The sequence below is a fragment of the Pleurodeles waltl genome, chromosome 5, assembly GCF_031143425.1.
Source record: "Pleurodeles waltl isolate 20211129_DDA chromosome 5, aPleWal1.hap1.20221129, whole genome shotgun sequence".
In the NCBI taxonomy this organism is placed as follows: Eukaryota; Metazoa; Chordata; class Amphibia; order Caudata; family Salamandridae; genus Pleurodeles; species Pleurodeles waltl.
This window is the reverse complement of record NC_090444.1, coordinates 817514215-817539231: the sequence shown is the minus strand read 5'-3', so window position 1 is coordinate 817539231 and position 25017 is coordinate 817514215. Positions and strand designations below refer to the sequence as shown.

Sequence of the window (25017 nt, the reverse complement as noted above, 5' to 3'; positions counted from 1 at the left end):
CTATACTGTTCTGGGGGGCAGACATATCTAAGCAATTCCCTTGAGTTAAACCAGGCCTGTGTCTGCATCTTGATGGTTGCCTTCTCTATCATTAAGAGATAATCAGCTTTACTCTCCATAGCCCCAGTTCCTCTGGCACTGCTTTAAAAAACTAATACTGGGATGATTCTGTCCTGAGGTTTCTTGCGGGTGTTCTTTCCACTGAGATGTTTTTACTGTCCCCATAGGTCAGAGATTGCTGCTTATCTTCTTTGCTATCAATGCCCTCCTTTCTTTCACCCATGTAGACCCTCTTCATGCTGTCTTCCTCCCTCTGCCTGCCTTGGGCTTTTCCGGTGCCCCTTAACTCCTTAAGGGCTCTCCTCCCTCGTTATTTGCCTTCAACTGTTGTTAAAAGCCCCCTTACCTTCAATGCATTTCTGACTCTGTGGCGCTGGGCTAAGGGGGGGGCTCTTCTGGGATTTTCTCTGTTTGGGCACGGTTTAGTGTCATGTGTTGGGGCTGCCCTGGGCTTTCAGCCCTTGTTTCACCCAAAGCTCTGGCCTCTAAAGGAAAAGGAGAGGAGCCATCCGCACTGCCTCTCGTCCCCTGGAAATGAAACTTTGGCGAGAAGTGGCTTCCCCAAGTCACGCGCCATACCTCCTCCGCCCACAAGCCTGTTCCACGGCTACTCGTCCTCTGCCACAGTGTCTCCCGGACTTCGTCCAGTCCAAACTCCAGCACCTGCATACGACTCTGTTAGTAATTTTTCAAATCTATAGCATAAAACACACAGCAAACTAAGTCAGGGGTTTAAGGAACATACTGTTGCCTAGGTTCCCGGGAGCTTGCGACTGAACTGGTCACTCAGTCGCCATGTTCCCACCCGACCCCTATGTGTCTGAAAGTTAACAAATTTTCCAAAGGGGATTGGTCCTCCCGTAGTAGGTTGGATATCTCCAAGGTAACACAAGATAGACATTGGGAACAGGGGGGATATATATGCAAGAGTTTAGGTCACTAGGGGCAACTGTCCAGATGCGATTTCCAGCAGCTCTTGGAATTAGATAGAACAATAAGATGTTCAATATAAGAGAACCTAATGAAGTTCGCACTTTTCTGGAACAGATGAAGGCAGTGGAGTAAGCTTATGTGAGTTAATTGGCTAGGTCCTGGAGAGCTCAAATGGGAGTTTCTTTGATTCTCCTAATGGACGTAGGGAGGGCTCCTCAGGGTGGGGGGAGGAGGAATAGGGGAGGGTCACAATTTAAGTTTAGATTAATTAACACATCACAAGGTGTGGAAGCATATGGAAACAAAATTGAAAACATTAGTCCTCAGGAAGCCCAAGACGGAAGAGCAGGCCATACTTAGAATAGGCATCAACGGTATGAAATCACTTTATCGCAAATCATAGTAATAGTGCTGCCCATCTGAGGGTCCTATCATGGAAGTCAATGGCCTTAGGGTAACAAGACATAGGCGAAACGTTCTTGAGTTCCTGGGAGGGCTAAATGTAGAGGTGATTATTTTACAGGAGACCCACCTATTACAGGAAGAGCGGAGGGACATATTGAAGCAGTTTAGATGGGTAAAACACTGTGGCCCTCATTCTGACCCTGGCGGTGTTGCACCGCCAGGGCCAACGGGGGCGGGAGCACCGCCGACAGGCCGGCGGTGCTCCCTTGGGCATTCCGACCGCGGCGGTAACACCGCGGTCGTACCGGGAAAACTGGCGGTCTCCCGCCAGTTTCCCGCTGCCCAAACGAATCCTCCAAGGCGGCGCAGCATGCTGCGCCGCCTTGGGGATTCTGACACCCCCTACCGCCATCCTGTTCCTGGCGGTTCGCCCGCCAGGAACAGGATGGCGGTAGGGGGTGTCGCGGGGCCCCTGGGGGCCCCTGCAGTGCCCCTGCCAATGGCATGGGCACTGCAGGGGCCCCCGTAAGAGGGCCCCGCTAGTATTTCACTGTCTGCATAGCAGACAGTGAAATACGCGACGGGTGCAGTAGCACCCGTCGCACCTTCCCACTCCGCCGGCTCGATTACGAGCCGGCTTCATGGTGGGAAGGTCGTTTTCCCCTGGGCTGGCGGGCGGCCTTTCGGCGGCCGCCCGCCAGCCCAGGGGAAAAGTCAAAATACCCGCCGCGGTCTTGCGACCGCGGTACGGTATTTTGACGGCGGGAATTTGGCGGGCGGCCTCCGCCGCCCGCCAAGGTCCGAATGAGGGCCAGAGTGAGTACTAAACAAACTGGAGTTGTCAAAGGTATAGCTATTTTGATTAAAAAATCCATAAAGGCAACTTTGGGTACTGTTAATGGTAATGGCTGACAGTGGAAATTAAAGTAGGCAGTACCTGGTTTATGATTGAGGCTATTTTGGTACTAATACGGATGATCCAACACCTTTCTAAGTTTTGTATAACCAACTAATAACCTGTAAGCACCCAGTGGTGTTAGAGGGTGACTTTCATATGTTGCTGGATCCAATTCTGGATAAGTCCACCGCTAAAGCTACAGTAAATTTCCCCAAAACAAGAATCTGGGTGAAATAGGCAATGGAAGATCTGGGTTTGGTAGATGTTTGGCGAAGGAAGTCTAGCAGTGGGCCAAGATTTACTTTTTATTATACAAAATATGGTCACAGCTCTAGGATTGATTTTGTTTTGGTACATAGAAGCCTGTGTGGAAAAGTGAGATATTTTGGTCACACCGGGACATCTATCAGATCACTAGGAAGTAAAATTACATATTAGTTTTGACACACCAACCATTCATCCCAGGTGGACAGTAAATCGGGTCTTTTTCTCTGATGAGGGTATTCTTGAAAGGTCTAAAACAAGATACCAAAGATTTTTTTTGCTATAAACTATGGGTCTTCCACCTTAAAGGTTCTATAGGATACCTATAAAACATACATTCGAGGAAGGTTAATAAGCATAGCTGCCTATATAGAGAAGAGTAGAAACGGATGCACAAGCTCAGATCTACAATTTTGGAGATACAGCTTGGCATGTCTCTGAATGAATCTCAAGGGACTAGGCCGATTATTCAAATGAAGCTAGGGCAGAATTAGAGGAATTTTTAGAAGTGAAGAATAGGAAAAGATGGGAAAACAGCAGGCTGGCACATTATGAGTACAGGGTGGGGTGTAGTAAGCTCTTAGCTTGGAAAAACAAAATTAGAACAAGCAAGAAGCAGTATTAAATCACTCCAAATTGAAGACATGGGGGTTGAAACTATATACGGAGGAATCAGAGGCCACGGATGATCAGATGTGGGTATTTAGGTAAAATTTCTCTTGCTGGTCTAGAAGACATAGCAAGACAGGACTTGGAAGCAAGGATAAGAATGGAGGATCTTCAGGAAGCAATAAAGACCATAAAGGGGGGGAAATCATCTGGCCCTGATGGCTTACCTAATGAACTATGTAAGTCACTCATGAATGAGTTGGCCCCAACCATGTTAGAATTAATTAATGAGGTCTTCCTTGGAGGTTTATTAATGCCTAAATCTTGGCATGAGGCCACGATTATTTTGAACCTGAAGCCGAATAAAGATCCAACACAATGTGAGTCCTATAGACCTATCTAACTGCTTATCTCAGATTATAAGATTTATACTCATATCTTAACAAAAAGGCTTGGAGGGGAAATTGACACAGTGGTGCATGGTGACCAGAAGGGTTTTATTGAAGGTAGACAACTCTTTGAATTGGCACATGAGCTGTTGGGTGCAATAGGTCTCGCACAGCTGAATAAATCCCCCCTTGCGATCCTTATCATTGATGCTGCTAAAGCCTTTGATAGGGTTAGTTGGTCATTTCCATTAAGAGTCATGGAGGGAAACAAGTTTGGAGGCACTTTCATTAGAGCAATCGAGGCTTTATACAAGGATTCAGTAGCTAGGATATTGATTAATAACAACCTGTCGACACAAGTTAAAATTATGCAAGGGACCCAACAGGGTTGTCTATTTTCTCCCCTCCTCTTTGATTTATATATAGAACCTTTGGTGTTAATGATCAGGACAAACCCAAATATAATACCTTTTACTTTGACAGATTGGGAGAAAAAAGTGGCATTGTATGCAGACGACCTACTGATATATACTAGCGACTTGGCAGGCTTGCTTCCAAATATCTGGAGCCTGTTGGAAGAGTTTGATAGGGTGTCTGTGTACCTAGTTAACCATCAGAAGACAGAGATAATGCAGTGGAATATTTCAGATGGTTCCTCTCTGGTTAAACAAGAGATTAGATATTTAGGGGTCCACATTACAGGAAACCTGGAGGAAGTTGCTTGGGTTAATTTTAATAAAGCGTGGACACTAACAAAAAAGCTGTTAAAAGTATGGGCTGCCCTTCCATTGTCTCTCATTGGCAGATCGAATGTTCTGAAAATTCACCTTTTTATTTAATACTATCCCAAAATAATTTAAATCAATATAGTTTAAAAGATTACAGGGAGACTTGACCTCCTTTGTTTGGGCATCAAGGGGAGTTTGAGTTGCTTGGAAGAAGCTGTTCAGAAAAAAGGAGCAAGGGGGAATATTAGCTCCAGATGTTTGTAAATATTATACAGCCTTTCAGTTGAAAAACGTAAGGAGACTCTTGAATGACAGACACAGTCATACCCCTCTTTTCAAAGCTATGATGAAATACATCCCGAAGGCATGTGATCACTTCTTCTTTAAGTACGGTCACCTGAAGTATTTTAAGAAAGTCAGACTACAGAGTCTCAGAGCAGCTTGTAAGATGTGGGTCCAGATACGGCGAGCGCTAGGGATACCGTACTATAGCGCTTTGGTGCCCATATGGAACTCACCAGGTAGCCCAGAATGCCTTCAGGATAAGCTATTGCTTCCATTACAAGGAAAAGGGGTAGTCAAGTGAGGCCACATTTTAACAGAGCATTAATTGATACCTTGCAATACGTTTACAGAACTAGTAGAAAATACAGTCTCCAAGTTTAAATATTACCAACTGGAGAGTTTGGAAAGCATGCTTTCTAAAGTAGGGCAAAGAGATGATACCTGGGATGACAAGATATGTCAAAACTACCTTTATCATAAAAAGGTTGCCCTATGGTGGCGGATGTTAACGGAGGCAGGAGAAGATTCTTCCCTTCTGCCAGTGAAGAAATGGAGCAAGGAGTTAGCATTGTTGGACATCGGCAATCTTTGGCAAGTATCTATGGCTACACTTTAGGTGATAGTTAAATCTGCCACATTAAAGAAAAAACATCTTTTAACAGTGCACATATTGGTCGCCTGAATAGATGACCGCTCTGGGAAAGGCAAAGACATATTTTCCAAGATGTAATGAAGAAAAGGCTGACCATATTAACATGTTTTTGAGGTGTCTGAGGCTTGATCAGTTTTGGACGGAGGTGGGGAAGGTGTTCAGAGACGTGGTGAGTCTAGAAGTCAAGGTAAGCCTCTCACTAGTAAAATTTGGGACTAGCATTGGGGATGATTGGACAGAGAAACCAGAAAAATATCAAAGGTGTATGCTGTTTGTACTAATTCTCCTGGCATGACGAGAGATATGCTTAAAGTGAATCCTCTCCCATACACCAACTATACATGAGTGGGTTACATCAGTGAATAAACTGTACCATTTAGAAAAGAGTGGACTCCAGAGGAAGAGGAATAATTTTTCAGTACTATGGGAGAAAATGAGAGTTTGCATTGAACTGAGTATGGTCAGACGAACAATTAGGGAAAGTCCAATGATTATGAATTCCTGTAAGCCCCTGTGTGATAAGAGCTGGTATTGATCAGATGAATAGGCTGCTCTGACGCGGAGACTACAGGCGGAGTTTGTCTCTGCCTGAATAGCTTATTGACGGTTGTAGGGACATCGGAGGAGACATCCCCTCTGGTGGAGGTCATGCTTTTGGTGATCCAAACCTGCTCTTCTTGTAGCCTTGTCAGACATATTATGAGGGCTAAAAAAAAAGAAAAAAAAAGAAAAGAAAATAACCCTCAATATCTAATGTCCTATTCGTCCTTCATAGGGGGCCTATAACAAGCCTACAGCATCACTGTATTGCAAGTGAATTACAAAGGGTGCTGTCAATATTATTACATGCCATTTGGAGCCCAAAACCAAAGAAAGAAGAGGAACTAAGGATACATTCCTCATTGTGCTTTTTTCTTTCAAGGCATATAAGACATAGGTACCATACAAAATGTGAATTGTATATACAATGGTAGTGAAGAACTTTTTGTACCTACAAGGTCATGAACAACCTATGGCGGAAGACTTTCCAGAGCCCTGCGCATGAAGAAATCATGAGAAGATGTTGGGGCTGGATAGATCACACCCTCCATAAGCCCGCATCAAATCCCATCAGGCAAGCCCTGACCTGGATCCCTGAAGGGAAATGGGAAAGAAGAAGGCCAAGAAAACCCTGGTGCCGAGGCCTTGAGGCTGACTTCAAGTAGATGGGTTATACCTGAAGTCAGATTGAAAGAAAAGCCCAGGACAGAGATGGCAGAAGAGTTTTTTGTTGACGGCCTGCACACATTTTTTTATTTCCTCCCCAGACAATTTACGTTCCTTACATGAAGCAGTTTTAAATGTTGATTTGTTGCAGGCAGGTAGCCAACACCTCCCCCCATAATTACCTTCTTTGACTGAATACATATATAGACAGGTACAACAGTATGCTCAGAATGAATCCTTTTCAGCAGAAACACCTTCTAATTGCATACACAGACAGTTAATACAGGATATTGAAATTACCAAACATCGCCATTTCAGAATTACAGCCCTATTTTCATAATGCAGTATCAGTAACAAGACTTCCGGTTTTGAGGTAACTCAATTGCGTCCTGAATGTTTAACCCATTGCAAACGAGAGTACATGGATTCTCTGAACTTAGATGGTCAGGCTGGGCCTGAATGAGAATCAGAAAATGTACTATTTGTTGCTTTAGACTTCAGTTAGTCCTCCTCATTATAAAAGGTGCCAGTTGGAGAAAACATTGTTTGACAGGTTGATCTGCCTATGACGTTTAATTCACCATATTTAGGGCCAGATGTATGAATCTGGCCCATTGCGATTCGGTAATTGCGATTTTTAAGAAATCGCAATTACCGAATCGCAAAGGGCCATGTATCACATTTGCAAGTCGGTAATTGTGATTTCTTAAAAATCGCAAATGCAATTACCGAATCGCAAATTGCAATACTGGCCCCATTCGCAGCTATGGGCCTGTTGGCCCATAGCTGCGAATTTTTTGCATTTCGAAAATTGCGATTTCTGAAACAGAAATCGCAATTTGGGAAAAGCAAAGGGCCAGGGTGCTGGGGGCCTAAGGCCCCCTCTCCTGCACCCCTTTTTTTTTTTTTGGGCACATGTAAAGTACACACATGCCAAAAGGGCATGTGTGCTTTACATATCAAATTAAAAAATGCAGTTTTACTGCATTTTAAAATTTTGCACCAGGTTACCACCTGGTTGCAGGTCATGGTATTTTGCACTTGCAAAATACCATTCTGCGAAAAATCGCAATTTGCCATTTTTTGCAGAATTGCATAGCGACCTTGATTTTGCGAATCACAAATTGGGATTCGCAAAATCCAGGTTGCAACGCAGAAAATCGCAATTTTTGCGATTTTCTGTTTTTGGTCTGCGAATGCATTTGGTGCATTGCAATGGGTTAAACATTCAGGTATCAATTAAGTTGCTTCGTAAAGGGAAGTCTTGTTATTGTTTCTGTATAAGGACGATAGTGCTGGTATTCTTTTTCTTTGTGTCTATAAATTATTGTTTTTCTTCATTGCAAATACAAATTTTTACTGTGACATCTGGGGCCATATTATACATTGTGCAGCTTGGGTGCAACAGACATGTGCGCCTGCTTTGTGTGACCTGGGGCACAATGGTATTAAAGAATGTGCCTCAGACACTTGTGCGTCCTCTCCTGTAATATTGATAGCGCTGGCGCATATGTAGCACCAGAGCTTTTATGAGAAAGTGTTTGTTCATTTGCATGGGAGCGTGGTCCTTTGCAAATGAAGTAGTAAATTTGCCTCTGCGTCCACATCGTATTATGGACATGGGCGCAGAGGTAAACATGACTTTAGGACGTGCAGTGGAGAAGAGGTTATCCAAATCCTAGGGTCTGACAGGAGAACTGCTGCGCCTAAATAATAGCATAACAGAACCAGGCAGCTGCCACTCATTCAAAAAAAGCAGGCAAAAGTCAAATCAGCTCCAGACTTGCAGACCCAATCTCGTTGCACAACAAACGTTCAACAGGCAAAAAACAGGGGAGCAGTGTATCTGAATTTAGAGACAAATAAAGGCCTACTCAGTCCCATAAAAGCAGAATCTGCCTCCAACTACAAATGAACATGAGCAGACACATATGCACATAAACTATCACCGGCAACCACGCTACCATCATATGCACCACAAAGCAACAAAGTCCCACCCTGTGGGGCGAAACACGTAGGCAAAAAGGAGTACAGTCGGAAACCTCTCTCAGCAAAACATGCGAAGTAAGTGCTGGAGACAAGAGAAGCATCCACAAACAAAGGATATACATCTAGTGGCTGAAATAAACAATGGGAAACCAGAAAACCTGGAATTAATCCCAGCTTACCCACTTTTCCAAATTGTGTGATCCTAGGCAACTGTTTAGTGTCACTTTCCCTCCTTTTTCTGCATATCACATTTAAGATGTCCTCAAAATACATGATTCATGGTGTGGGCTGCACATAACCTGCTTCTATGTTTGATTTAATAAACTATAATGTTGTTTATGTATGATAGGAACCCAGGCCACCCATAAAGTGCACATACCAAGTGACTTGCCTCTTTAATTTACTATAGGTGGTGTTCTCAGGGTAAGGGAAATAATTAATGTTTCCAAATATTATGTTTGAAAACTATCACTTTAAAAGGAATACATCTCAATCCACTGATAAAATAAATTGTACTAAGGCGAAAAGGTTCTGCATGTTAACTAAATACACTTAATTAATTTTGAAGAGACTCTTAGTTTTACACTTATGCTGCAAGGTGTCATTAAAAATGAAGGCGTTTCTGAAGTTAAGTGGAGGAGTCCCTTCTTCATTTCTTTAGCACCAATTAAGTTTGAAATAAAAGATTGTGTGTGTATTTAGTATTTTTGTTAGTTTGGAGTCGAGCAAACAGCTGCCCAGTGCTCCTGTTACCCCAGGGGCCGCATGTAAAGGTCAGAGGGGCCGTATGAGGCCCGCGGGCCGTACTTTGAGTATCCCTGCTTTAGGAGGAGGCTGGCTGTGAATGCGAGAGGAATGAGGCCGCAGGATGTAAAAAAGCTAGATTAGATCAATGCAGACAGGCTGGTAAGGGACACACTGGTCATCAAACACAGCAGCCAAAATCATTAACTTATGCTGGGTATAATGAAGTTCAACATATGAAATGGCATTAAGTAGAGATCACATGCTATAAGTGATTCAATATACATCTATCGACTCATAAGGTTATACGAATCAATCCAGATATTTTGATGCCAACAAAAGAGGTCTGCTCCTCCCCAACCCTGAACTCTTGGTTTCCCAGATACACATAATAAGCTTTGCTTGTACTTACATCTCATCACAGCTTGAACTTCATAGACTGGCGAGAGCACTATTGGTCCTTTAAAATTATCGGGGAAAACTTTAGTCACATTTTCATATGTATTAACAAGGTTGTGAAGAAAGACTGTCCTTTTTCTACTCCGAGGGATCTTTCTTTCTACGATCTCTTTCAGTGTATAAACCTGATCGTCCTCACATTCATAAAATTCTCCCTTGTATGACACGGCTATTGGAAAAGAGTGATTCTGGGTGTTTTGCAACACTCCGCAGTTCACATACAATACACCATCAACTTCTTCCACCGAGTTGAACATTATCTTCTCGCCAGTCTTTACGGTGATCTTTCCAAGTTTTATATCCTTAGGGCTGTAGAAGCAAGGGTGTCCAAAACGGGTAGGTCCGAAGGGAATAGTGCTGACAATCTCTTCGACAGAAAGATAAGGGGCAGTGTCTGCCTCGATCTGAAAAAACCCTGGGGAGAAATTAGCAAATTAATCATATTGCAGAATCACACATAGGTTATGCTTTTCGATTGCTCATAGCCTTGTTTCATGCAGAAGTGCATGCACTGAAACTTGGGAAACATCACATCATGAGTAATACAGAACAGGTAAAAGAAGCATGCTTATGTGGTCTGACATGTGAAGCAGTTCAACAAAAGAAAATACCGACACATCCAGCAATTAAAAGCGGGTGTCAGCCATGAGGCTGTGAATTTGGGTGGAATAAAAGGAATTCTGAGAAGTGGGATTCACGAAGGATGGAAGGATAGACTGTTCCAGGCTCCTGAGATGACACGGGACAGAACTGGAAGTTTTCAGGCACATGTAGTCTAGTGCTTGGAGTACAGGATGCCATGATTTTTGAGATGTGACATATAAGTAGAGTAAGGTTGAGGCTGGCTGACGCATTTATCATGGCTTTTAAAGGAGCGAATGTTGTTAAGGAGACTTCAAAGTAAGGTATTGTCAATGTGAATGTGAAACATGAAGGTCACTATGAGAAGTTAGGAGCTTAAGCCAAGGCACATTTTATTCAACATTTTGAGGGTAGCACACTTTTTGTGTAGTAAAAGATTGGTTTCTATTTAGATCCCTTTGGTTTGACACGATGAGAAAGTAATAAATAAGTTCCTAGCTGAACTGCATGCATAAAATAATTCTTAGTCATTAGACTTGAAATAGGAAAAACACATTTTTGCGAGATTAAGAACAAGGAATCACATCGAACTCTGGTAAAACAGACGTTAGCTTATTGGTACCTGCAGGGTAGTGAACTTTCTATTTAAGTTCTATTATAGGACTTCCAATGGCTTATCATCTAAAGAAAAGGGCATAGCAGTTAAAATTGGCCCATAGGCCTTCAACAAGGCCGAGGTAGAGGGTTAACCAGGAGGACTCAATTTGTATTGATTATTAGCGCATGTGGTTGCAGGCAGGACCCATGTGTACTGAGGTTTTATGACAGGGCTTATTTTTCATCATCAGAATTTGATCCATGGAAAGGCAGAAAGGGGTAAAAAGGAGGAAAAAGGAGACAAAAAAGTCATAAAGAAAGACAGCAGGGACGGAAAAAGAACCTTTCCAATGTGAGATAAAGAGGAAAGAAGTGGATGGTGGTGGTTGAAAGAGGTTTGGGGTGGCCTACTCACGATTAATAGTTTGTAACCCTGACTTTCAGCAGAAGCTCCGTGCTAAACCTTTCATCCTTGGCATGGTCTCCCTTAACTTTTTGACTCTTTTTCCAAGGTTGTTAATGTGTGCTGTACTCTGTTTTTGCTGTTTTTGTTACTCTGGGCACTTGACCACTGCTAACCAGTGCTAAAGTGCAAGTGCTCCTGTTCAAAATGTGTATGTAATTGGTTTATCCATGATTGGCATATTTGATTTACTGTTAAGTCCCTAGTACAGTGCAGTAGAGGTGCCCAGGGCCTCTAAATCAAATGCTACTAGTGGGCCTGCAGCACTGGTTGTGCCACCCACATTAGTAGCTCTGTAAACATGGCTCAGACCTGCCACTGCAGTGTCTGTGTGTGCAGTTTTAAACTGCCAATTCGACGTGGCAAGTGTACCCACTTGCCAGGCCTAAACCTTCCCTTGTCCTGCATGTAAGGCACCCCTAAGGTAGGCCTTAGGTAGCCCCAGGGGCAGGGTGCATGATATGGTTAAGGTGTGGACATATAGTAATGTGTTTTATATGTCCTGACAGTGAAATACTGCTAAATTTGTTTTTCACTGTTGCAAGTCCTGTCCCTCTCATAGGTTAACTTGGGGGCTACCTTTAAATATGATTAAAGTGTAGATTCCCTTTGGGAGCGGATAGACGTATGGAGTTTGGGGTCTCTGAGCTCACAATTTAAAAATACATCTTTTAGCAAAGTTGATTTTAAGATTGTGTGTTTGAAAATGCCACTTTTAGAAAGTGAGCATTTTCTTGCTTAAACCATTTCTGTGAACCTGCCTGTGGATTCCGTGTCTGGGTCAGTTTGACAGTTGGACTGGTTGCACCCCTCACTAGACAGTGACACAAAGGGAGCTGGGGTGTAGTCTGCCTTTCCTGATGAGCCATCTGTGCTAGGAGGGAGGGGAGGAGTGGTCACTCACACATGAAAGGCCTGTGCCTGCCCTCACACAATGCAGTCTCCAGCCCTCTGGTGTGTGTCTGGGGCCTGGCCTGGGAAAGGCAGGATTTCACAAACAAGAGTGACTTTTCTTTGAAGTAAGGCTACTTTAAAGGGCAAAATGGGTATAAGAAGGGCACCAAAAACCACAGACTTTAGAACACATCTGGAAACCAAGAGGAACCTCTGCCTGGAGAAGATCTGAAGGGCTGAGGAAGAAGAGCTGCCCTGTCTGTGCTTTGTGGAGCCCTCCTGCAGTCCCTGCTTCTGCCGGGGCTAGAGGACAAAGACTGGACTTTATGTTGCCTTCTTCTTCTCCAATGGCTTGATTTAGAGCTTGCATCCTGTTGATTGAAGTCTCAGGGACAGCAAAGACTTCTCTCTGCCAGCACGTGGAGCCTCTGCTGAGACTCCTACTCTGTCAAGTGATGCCCATACAGTTCCTGGGACCCTGAAAGGAGAAGCTGACAGGCCAAGAGTGAGAAATCCACACACCAACTGCCGTTCAGGGAAAAGATTGACGCAACTCCGATCCGTGGCTGAAAAATCGATGCGCCGCCAGCTTTGCAGCTGAAAATCGACGGTCGCCTGTAACGTGGCTGGAGAAACGACACGCAGCATCGCTGACGGAGGCTGGTGAGATCGCGACCTGCGCTGCGTGGTTTTCGGATCATCGTGCGGCAGGATTTCTGACGCAAACATTGCTGGGCATGCAAAAATGACAAAAGGCCTGCCCGGGCCCGAGAGTTTGGTTCAAATCGACATATCGCTCTCCTGCAGAGAGAAGAAACAACTCACACCAACTCGACTGAAGGAGAAAAGACACACGGACTCGCTCAGGAGTGAAATTGACTCATAGCAACCCCTATTTTTCTAAACCTGTGTTGTGTCATTTTGTAGTGTTTTCATTAAGTTACTGTGTGTGTTGGTTCAAATACTTTACACCTAGCACTCTGAAGTTAAGCCTGCTGCTTATGCCAAGCTACCAAGGGGGTGAGCGGGGGCTTATCTGAGGGTGATTCTCTTTTACCCTGACTAGAGTGAGGGTCCTTGCTTGGACAGGGGGTAACCTGACTGCTAACCAAAGACCCCATTTCTAACACTCCGGCAGCGGACTTAAAAAAAAAATATTTGGGTCTGATATACATATATATATACATATATATATATATATTTATATATATATATATATACACACATATATATATATATATATTTTTTACAAATTAAATACTGTCAGTTTGAATAAATGAATATCTTCCTAAGAGAAAGGACGAAAGCCAGATTGGGAGTTTCTTACCACAACGATCCTATAAAAAATTGTTCAAAAGTAATGTGGTATGGTTGACCAAATTGAAGGCTGCAACTGTCAGTGGTCATGAGCTACCATTACGATGTTGTAAATGTCTTCATTCGTCCACTCCTGCATGACACTTACACTCTGTATTGTGCTAGCAGCCCGATAGCCATGGAAGAAGACATTTTCTGAAGTCTACATGGCTATTTAGTTGAGTAGCTCCTATTTTTTCAATGAGTTTCCCTGAATAGTCTTTTCCTTACTATTTTAAAATCCTGACAGCTAGACCAAGATGGTGTTTCTGGAGGAGAGGGACATAGTCTTAATCCGAAGACAAATTATACCCAAACTTTTTCATTAAAGCATTTACGATTCTTTGGATACATGTCTGTCAAGTATCACACATCTCATGTTAGACTAATAGAGCTGCAGCGTTTGAGTTAAGTCACATAAATCAGTCAAGTGAGCTAATTTGACAGTGTTCTCGTCTTCAAAACCATCATCCTCTCTCCTCGTGTGACTTTTTGGGCCCACACCCTCTATCAATGCCAATTAGGAAACACCATTGATATTGGGCCAGAAAAGCCTGCCCCAAGTAGCACGACAGCTAAGTAAAAGGAATTTTGTCAATTCTCCTCTAGCACTGATTGGGAGAATACTAGTATAATTGCTTTGTGTTCTGCTTTGGTTCAGACTTTTTTGTGTGTGCAAAACGTGTGCTGAGCTGTGGCACTGGACAGATGCTATTCGATCTGGCTGCAGGTTTTGATAACAAGACCAGTCACCCCCACTCACTAGAAACTTCACCAGAATTATGCAAAAAGTGATAACCAGACCTCTCAGCTAGGACTAACATTTGATAGTCACAAACATAGGGTCGCTATGTGGGAAGAATGTCAGGACCGATTGCTAGCTGTGCCTTTCAAGAGATTTTGGGCATTGTAGCTTGTGTCCAGGCTGCTGCTCAGCTCTAGGTACTTTAGCAGAACATAACCTTTAAAGGAATTGAGCTTTGGCTTCTCTCTTTGACACGTGTAGTCTGTATCAAGTGTAAACGGCTAACAGTCAGGAGGATGCTGGTGGGGAAGTAAAAAAAGTGAACTGAACAGCTGGGCCAGGCTGTGTCACAGGATTCAAGCTAGCCTGGCTAATGAGGGGTGATACCCAGAAAGCAGTCCCAGAATGTGTGTTTCTGGTCCAGGGAGGACCTGACTTGGCAGTTCGGGCTGGACTGTTCCCATGGGGAGCAGGGTCAAGACTGATTTGCATATGGCTGGGTCCAAACTGGGGTAATGTTGCATTAAAAATCAAAATGGACTAAACCCAGATCTGTGACTGGGGGGTTGGTGTTTGAAAAGTGTCAACACTTCCTCCATCATCATATTTTGTGATGTAGCTATAGCTAAAAAGCCAAAACTGGCATTCATCTCCACATTGTTTGAAATACAATTGTTAGCACGTCTGACCTTAATAAGTAAACTTACAAGGGAACGCGAGTAGGTTAATGAACCTTTTGACTCACAATTAAGATGTTCTTACCATAGCTCCAGTACATAATCAATAACCAATACACAATAGTCAATAATTAACAACAATCAATAACAGTAAAAATCAATGGAGTCAGTAATTGTCACGTACCATAACCTTTCAGTCATGAATAACCACACCTTTTAGTAAAAGTTAGAATATTTATTACCCTATATATTAACAATGCTAAGGTCATGTATATTAACCTCAAAATCAAATGAAACACATACAGAAACAATACTGGCTGTCCAAGGCGGCAGAAGAAATTTAATCTAATCAAAGTTTGAACTACTACACATTCTAAGGTTATGGTGCAAATTAATAACAAAGTGAACTGTGTCAAAGTAATTACATACATTAAGTTTAGCAGATAAATTCATTAAGCATTAATCCCTATTAGCATCATTTCATTAGTGAGGATCCTTAACTACCACCAGATTAGCATCAGCATGTTGTGCTTCATGCAAAACAATTTTGGAAAACATCTAACTATGGTTCTATCGAAATAATGCAGTTGGTACCTAGAAAGAAAAAATAAATATGCATAATAATCAACAGTCTATTGCATTATACCCATCCTCAATGTGGATCAGCAAGCAGAGTCAGCCTTCATCCTCAGGACATCATTCGATCAGCAAGGCATCTGGATTCAGCATCAAAGTTTGGAAAACGTCAAGTCTCTAAGCATTAAAGATTAGCAGGTCCCTTGTCAAGACGCTGAAGAAAATAATAACCTTTCGGTCAGGAAAAAAATGGACAATGGCGGTGTCTTTTTTCAGAGTAGTCCTGCTAAGTCAAAACTGCTAAAACTACTTCCCAAATCCTTATTGAGCAGTTAATCGCATGTTCACACTTTGCCCAATAAAACTAAAACTCCAAATCTATAAATTTGACTATTGCTCCGTTCACATGTCTTTGAATGGTTTGTCCTGAAATGTCCTCATCATCCGGCTTGTTAAGTAACAATATTGTTGCAGCTTCCACTCCAGTAAGTATCTCCATTGTTCTCCTCCTGACAAAGTCAGTCTCACACACATTACACACAAAATGTTACATTAGCGAAGCAGTCGGTTCTCATGAGAAAGTTTCCGTTATGAGCACATTTAAACAATACAATAGAAATACAGCTTTGACATGAGGCCTGGCAAGTAGGCAAAGACATTCGCTAAGTTAAGGCCTACAATTCATGAAGCTAGGACATAATGCAAACCCTTAATATAACCCTTAATATGACATACTACTACAATAGTCAAACATATATTCACCATTTCATAATATTAATTCTCTAGTATTTACACTTTGTGAACATAGGCGGCAGCTCTTCGTGATCCCATTTTCAAATGTGTGCATTATTTTTCTATGTTATTTTATTTTCTACATAAACATATTATTTAGAATACATAAACACTCATTAATAATTTTTATTAAAACACCTGCGCTAGCAATCCCTCCTCTGATGACTAAATGTGTCATCACACTATCACCCACATTTTTTGTATCAGCAAAAATTCTGTCAATTCAATTCCTGCATACTTTTGTTTCCCCTTTGAATTTTCCCTCTTCAATTTTTCCCTTTTCTTTTTTTCCCTCCTCTGATTATTCTTTCAATTTGATCCATTTGCATAATTTACACAATCCTCATATTCCAATTAAGCAAACCACAACAATTAATATCCCCTGCACGAGTTTCAATAGAATCCCATTCCAAATGTTGCTGATCCAATTTACCCACTGAAAAAATCCTTTGCCAACCTTTTCCCAAACCCCTGGTTCTTTCAACTCTTTCAAATCAGCACATTCATTAGTCAGATTAGTAAGTAAGTCTCTTATTTCTTTACTATTATCAGGAATACACGAACAATAATGCCTAGAATTAATCATTCTACAGACTAAACCATCCTTCGCTAAAAGAATGTCTAAAGCAAGATGATTTTGAAGAGTCATAGCTCTTCCAGCAGCTAACTCAGTATCTATCAGGAGTATGGCACCTGAAAAATTTGTCAGTATGTTATCTACAGTAGTAGATAACTTTCGAATCTTTATCAAATTCAGAATGACTCCCGCTGAAGGAATCACTGCTACAAATATATCTCCCACTATACCAGAAGAGGACTCCTTCCTCTGTCTCTTATAATGTAATTCAGTCACTTTCAGAAACCTCTTCAGATCCTCCATTTGATAAATCTTTGGGAAAACTATCCCCAAATACCATGTCCCATACCATTCTCTTGGAAGACGGTAATAAGCATTAAGATCACAGATGTAATAAATCCTTGGAATAGCTGGGTCTTGTCCATTCATTATAAACGTCCATTTGCTCTGAAACAAAAACACATGCCTACATACACTTGTTCCCACAAATAAAGTGTCAGTGTGCGATTTAGGCCTATATAAAGAAAGTTTCCCTACGTGTTGTGCATCAAAAGCTAATTTCCCTTGCGTTTTAATTGCACAATAAGCATAATCATTCATGTAAGTCCTTTTCTCTAAGCCTTTTTCTAATTTCTTCTTTAATGCCTTTCTCCTGTCATCTGTGTGATCTAAGAAGCTTTTCTCTAAAGGTATAAGCATGTATGTTATTAAGGTGTGTATAAGCTGTGCCCAATGTCAACGTGGGTTCACAGAAACCTCTAACTATTACTATGGCATTATTCTTAGCTACTCTACTCCAATACCCAATTGTAGGGACAAACGAAAACAAGACATCATAATTCGAGTAAAAGTACTGAATGTACTCCTGGTTATAAAATCTTGTTAGTAGCACACTACAACGTATTCCATAAGTTAGTGGCAAGCTATGGTAGGTGACTCCTTCCTCGACTGATGAAGGAATCTGCATAAACACACAACAATTCTTTGCATCCATTGTCTCAACATACTCACTCAACAAGCGATAGAAAACATTAAAAGAAAGTTCTCCTTGTGCATTAGTATCATTATGCAAATATTTCTCATCTATCCTAAACTTCTATTGCTGTTAGTGTAGTAGTCATCTCAAAAGCAGAAGTATAGTTGGCTTCACTCTTATCAAGGACAGACATACCCACAATCAACACCACAAACAATGTCCCACACATAATCGCCAAACCAATACTCATATCTTTACAGCGCCTATTATCCCTACCCTGTTGACTAATGTTACTCATGATCTGTAAAGAAGCAGAAAGCAGAAGAAAATTTATGGACACTTGCAGCAAAAATCTAAAATAGGCAACTCTTCTTTCAGCAGTTACTTACAGCTCTCAGTCTCACTTCCAGGATCTATTGTCAAAATCAGTTAGCAGCTTTGTAAAAATTGGGTTTCAAACGTCAAATCAGGTTATCAGTATCTTTTCTAGTTACTTTCAACAGTTTCTTTCTCAAAAACTTCTCTCAAATTGTTTCAACAGTTCAATTCATCAACTTCCTTCAGGTGCCAAAATACTGACCCGGAATGCCTCTATCAAAAGAAAAAGACAAAAACTCTTGCTGCCATTCATTCGTAGTTGCACACGCCCATTCAGGATCTGCATATCTTGGACTTGCTATTATCTTTGTTTTCAATTTTCGATAACCATTCAGTTCTCCTTCACTTAGATCTTCTCTCCTTGTGGTATCCATTTCTACCTCGATTGTTTTTTCAACAACCACTTCTTTTCCTCTTTATACTTGCGACTCTGGCCACTTATCTCCTTTCAGTGACCCTTTGTCAGTGTTCTCTTCAGAGCTGAACTTGAACCTTCTCCTTGTCCTGTGGTGTTTTCCCTTGACGGACCTGCAATCGGTTTAGGAGGAGTCATTTCACAATGACTTTGATCCACCTCAACTCCTTTCTCCTGTCGGTCTGGCAATTGCTCTGTTTGTCGCCTCAATTGAGATAGGATCTCCATCACCATCCTGGGGTCCTTCTCCTTCGTCTCCCACAGGAGTGACTGAACCATCCTCAACTGGCTCAGATCTGGTCTAAGTTTCCCTTTGTTCTCTTTCCGGCTCTGAGACTTGTCACGCTGTTGCTAAGACTCTCAATAACTCTTCTTTATGATCCAGTGGACATGCCACTTTCTTCGTGTGACTTGCATGAATCCAGTTTGGAATTCCAGCACACTTCACAGCTGTGGTAGTTGTCAAAACTACCGGATAGGGTCTCTTCCAACGAGGCTCCAAACACTTTTTCCTCCTGTGTTTCTGGACAACAACCCAGTCTCCAGCTCTCAGATTGTGCCCTGAGTCATGGATCAGTGGCAGTGTGGTGGTTTCCACCGGGTGAGAGAAAGAGCGAACCACATCAGTCAGACCTTTGCACTAATCCAACACCATATCATCTGTAATGTTGACAAGTGTATTTGCAGGTACTCCTGGCAACCTTGTTGCTCTGCCCATTATGATCTCATGCGGTGACAATCCTGTTTTCCTGTCAGGTGTGTTTCTCATTGACATCAACACTAAAGGCAATGCGTCAGGCCATTTCAAATTTGTGGATGCACACATCTTTTCAACTCTTGACTTCAAGGTACCATTTATCTGTTCCACTAGTCCTGATGCTTCAGGGCGGTAACTACAATGCAACTTCTACTCAATTTTCAATGCTGCACACAGTAATTTAATTACTTCATTGTTGAAGTGACTTCCCCTATCTGATTCCAAAGAGATCAGAAATCCGAAACACGGTATCTGTTCCCTAGGCAGTAGTTTTGTTACTGTGAGACTATCATTTCTTCGTGTAGGGTAAGCTTCAATCCAGTGACTAAAAATGCAGACAATCACCAACACATATCTCAAACCTCCACACACAGGCATCTCAATAAACTCCATCTGCATTCTGCTGAGTGGCCCTCCCGCTCTTCTAATGTGGCTCAAATTAACCACTGTCTATTTTCCTGCGTTCAACTGTTGGCAAATGACACAATGATGGCAAATGGCTTCAGCAACCTGTCTAAACTTTGGGTTGAACCAATCATGTTTGAACAAACAAATCATTGCATCCATCCCAGTATGTGCTTGACCATGATAGTACCTTGTCATTTGAGACAACAGACTATTTGGCAAAACCAATTGACCCTCCTCAGAAACCCACAATTCATCTTGTCTTTGCACACATTTCATTTTGCTCTATGAATGTTTTTCCTCCCTGTCAACATTTTTCTGCAACATTTTCAATTCTTCCAAAGTGTAAATTATTTTCAATGCAGAGCCTGTAGAAGTTTCATCTTTTTCAGGTAACAGTTTCCACTTGTCTTTGAATGATGTACAGTTTAATGCACAACACCTTGCGAATTGATCCGCATATCCATTTCCCAATGACACAAAGTCCTGCGACTTCATGTGTGCATTGCATTTCACCACAGCAATCTTTCAGGCATTTGAAAGGCATGTGACAGTTCTTTAATTCTCTCACCAATTCTCACTGGAGAACCAGAAAAGGTCAGGAAGCCTCTCTGTGACCACAACTGGCCAAAATCATGGACTATTCCAAATCCATACTGGCTATCCATATAGATTGTAATTTTCACCTGAGGAGAAACATGGCATGCTCTAGTAAGGGCTACCAGTTCTGCTACTTGGGCAGAATACACTCCTCGAAGCCAAGAAGCTTCTAAAGTATAGTAATTGTGCACAAAGCATTTCTTGCTTTCAGTGTCCCTGTATTGTCTCGCAGACAAGAACCATCAACAAAGATAATTTGGTCATTTTCCTCCAGTCGGATAGCTCTAATGTCAGATCTCGGTTTAGTGCACAAGTCAGTTACTTCAAGACACTCATGCTCAACATCTTCCACCTTTCCAGTTTTGACAATTTCATTTGGAAGTAAGGTTGCCAGGTTCAGCACTGTACGTCTTTTCAATGACACATTTGGTGACCCTAGAATACTTGTTTCATATCTGGTCAACCTCGCACCACTCAAATATTGGGTTTTTGTCCTTGTAAGTAGAATCTCAATAGATTGAGGGACCATTATAGTCAGGGGATGTCCTATCACAATTCCTTAACACTGTGTGAGGCTCTGACCAACTTCTGCAAATGCACGCAAACAACCCGGTAAGGCTGCTGCAACTGGGTTCAAAGTAGCTGAAAAATGTTGCTACTGGGCGGTTTACACCTCCATGGACCTGTGTGAAGACAGATAAGGAACATGTATCACGCTCATGTCAAAACAATGTGAACGGTTTTGTGTAATCCGGCATACCCAACGCTGGAGCCCTGCACAGACTCTCTCTCAATTCAGTGAACGCTTTCATTTCAGCTTGGTCTAACACTATTGGATCAGTGACTTCCTTATGAGTCAGCTTCTGCAATGTCTTGAAATGACTGAAAAATGTGGAATCCATCGGCGACAATAGCCTACCATCCCTAAAAACATCCTGACATCTCTTGGTGTGGTCGGGGGATTTATCTGCAATATGGTTGTAATCCTTTCTCTGGATAACTTTCTTGATCCCTTCTCAATCTGATGACCCAAATATTTCCCAATCTTCTGACAGGATTGCAGTTTAAGCTGAGACACTTTGTGACCATTCTTTCCCAAATGGTTCAACAGGGCAATTGTATCATATTTGCTCTCGTCCCTTGTTTTGGATGCAATCAGCAAGTCATTAATGTACTGCACCAAGGTCAATTGGAAAGGCAATTCCAACAACTCCAAATTCTTTTTCGAGATCTGATTGAATATGGAAGGTGACTCTGAAAACCTTTGAGGAATTCTGCACCAGCAATAAACTCGATCCAGGAATTTGAAACAAAAGAGAAATCGACTATCCTCATGAAGAGGCACAGAAAAGAAAGCTTGTGACAAATCGAAGACAGTGAACTATTTGTCATCACATGGAATCTGAAACATTATCACAGCTGGATTTGGCACCACAGGACAACATTTGACCACCATCTCATTTATTTTTCTCAAATCTTAAACAATTCTTACTTTCCCACAGGGCTTTTTCAAACCCATTATCAGTGAATTACATGGACTGCTCAATACTTCATTCAGTACCCCTTGCCTTACAAAGTCTGCAATTAGCTGGGCTACTTCCATAAGGACATCTTGTGGCATGTGATACTGAGGAAGTTGAGGGAAAACTGCATTCAGCTTCACAGTAACTTTAACTGGCTCAACTACCTTTATCAAACCTACTTCTTTTACTGTCAAATATCCCACACTTTCTCTTTAACAGTTTCCTGCAAATCAGGATGAATCTCTTTCACTGTGAACATTGGAAAAAATGTAATCAAAGGGTACTCCTCTTTGTAGTTTCACACTCTGTCTCTGGGGCTTGGCTATCTTCATCATCACTATTCGTCTGAATCTCAATCCCAACATTTAAACAGGTAATCGAACACTTGTTTTACACAGCAAGTCTCTTCCCAGTGGGGATACCGGACTTGAATTGCAAACTACAAATTTATGCAATCCCTGAAAGTTGTCAATCTCAACTTGAACCTGATCTGTAATCAGGTTTGCCAAATACTGGTTTGCTACTCCCACAACCTGAACTGTCCTACCTGAAAGGGGCAAATTTGGAACTTCTGCACTTCTCACTGTAGAGCGATTAGCTCCTGTGTCAACCAAGAATGAAACTCTGTGTCCATGACCTTACCCTGAACATAGGGACCACTTTGGTCTACTTCTTAGAGAGTTGCATGCACACACGTCTCCTCATCCGAACTGTCACTCGTCCACTCATCATTTATTCCATTTTCCCAGTGTAACGGGAATTGGTGCACTGTGTTACTACTTTGGTTATGCGTCTGAACTGTAACCTGTTGAGAAAGCATCACCTGTTGCTGTTCCATCGGTGCTTGAGGTATTTGAATTTGCTGTCTAGGTACCATGGGAACCTGCTGTTGCATTGGCTGCAAATGTGACATTTGTGCACATGGCATTTGCACCTGCTGCATGGGCTGAAAATTTTGCACTTGATTCACATTATTCTGAAAACTTGGATTAGGACCTCTTACTCTCGGTCCTCTCACATTCTGGAATGAATTGATGTCATTACTCTGCTGAACGACTCCTTTCTGCACCATCATTGGACACTCCCATTTCCAATGTCCAACGGCTCTACAAATATGACATGACAATAACTTCTTCATTTCCTACACATCATTCTGAACCACTACAGTGTTTAAGTCTGGACAACGATTAATATTTCCTCCATGACCTTTACCTCTCATCTGTGACTGAAATATCATGTTTCCCTGCTGCTGCTGTGGCAACTGCTGTTGAAAATTCCCTTGCACTCCTGTTTGAGCTGCTTTAATCTGCATCACCATCACCTTCTCTTTCAACATTTTTTGCTTCAACTCAATCTCAACAGTTTGCATACTGCAACACCTCATCAGTCGGCTTTGCTTGCCTCTAAATCAAGTGAATCTTAATCATCTGGCCAATTTCAGGGCTCAATCCTTCCACAAATCCTAACACAAAATGGAGCATGTCTTTCACTTCAATTGTCTCTGTACCACTGTAATGCTTGAATGCCTGCAATAATCTCTCATTACACGCATGTGTCAACTTCTTTGCTTCCTGCGCTGTCAATCTCCTGCCAATCAATATTCTTGGGCGAAATTCGCATTTTCAAGAACTCAATCACCTTATAGTACTATTTCATTACCTCAGGAGATGGTGCACCTGTATTCTTGTCTCTCTCTGGTTCACTTGTTGGACAATCTACATTCCTGTTACACTTGATCCACAGATCAGTTGGAACTACTATCTACAGTAATGTGTTCAAGTCATCCAACAGACACTTTGTGAGTTTTACAAGCCTGTCTGTCTGCTGATACCACTCTACTGGCTTTTCTCTTAATTTTGGATAATCATTTGTGAATTACTAAATGTCACTTCTGCTCCATAGGACTTGAACAAAATTCCCCCATGGAATCTCTCTCATTGGTAAAAGTTTTACTGGATCTTTCTCCTGCTGTACATTTGCAATCAGCTCCAAAAAATTAATTTTTCTCTTGTCTCTCTTCTTTACCCATCTACTTTCCCATTTGTCTAATGCTTCCCAGGTCTGAGCACTTTGAAGCAATTTTTTAAGGTGTGCCTTCATTCCAGCAGATCTCATGTGTTCAAAATCTTTAGCCTCAAAATCTAATCTGTAACTCCTTTTTAAATGCTTTGTTTTCTCTATTTTTATGCCATACTTCTCTGCCATGTCCGCTAGTTTCTGATGTACATTGCTGACCTCTCTCATAATTTTCGGGCACCAATATCTTAGCTCTGCATCTGTGTAGGATTCTAACCTATTCACCCCCATAGTTTCCTTAATGGGTTCACCCACTTCCATGCTTAGCCTAGCATCATCCAAATACTCCTCTCCCTTAGGAGCACTCTGTGGGGTATTCAGCTTGTCTAACCATCCAGTCAACTGCTGAGCTGTCAAACCTTGCAAAGAAATGTTACTCGTTTGGACCAGTGGCACCTGCTGTGCAACTGCATTCGTGGTCTACGGTGTCAATAATTTCTAACTCTGACCAACGTGTGGCCCTGCCGTACTGTCTGGAAGTGTTACAAATGGACTAAGGTCTAACAATGATTTTGATCCATCAAAAGTCTGTCCCACAGGAGAGACTACTTGAACATTTTCTTTATGTCTTCCCCTCATTATATTCTGCGACATTGCTCACTGATCACCTACAGTACGTTTCTTCTGTGCAAGTAAGGTTACTGCTGGACCAACAGTAATAGGTAGCGATGTAGCATCTGGGGCTGTTCTGGCACTTACACTCTGTTGGAGAGTAACTCCTATATTTTGATTCATCATCGGAGTCATATCTGACTGTGTCCCTGTTACTGGAGTAAATCTTGGCATTACCTGCAGCTGCACTTGGGGCAGTAAAATTAGAATTGGTTCAGTCTGAACCAACATCGGTCTTGGGTAAACTTGTTCCATAGGCACCATTTAGTTTGAAGTCATTTCCATAATGGGCACATCAGGATAAATTCTCTGAACCTGTGGCCGATGCATCTGGTTTTGTACTACAGGAGTATTAGGCACATTAAGACCACTCAGTATCTCATTCTGTGTCAGGC

General features: G+C 42.0%; 1 protein-coding gene across 1 annotated transcript in view; it reads right to left on the bottom strand.

Moving 5' to 3' along the window:
* The window catches only part of THEMIS (thymocyte selection associated), a 264427-nt gene that overhangs the window by 68103 nt on the left and 171307 nt on the right, over positions 1-25017 (bottom strand). Inside the window, exon 3 of the mRNA XM_069236570.1 lies at positions 9575-10036. Within this exon, the coding sequence (XP_069092671.1) occupies positions 9575-10036 (462 nt within the window). The remainder of the gene's footprint in view (positions 1-9574; positions 10037-25017) is intronic.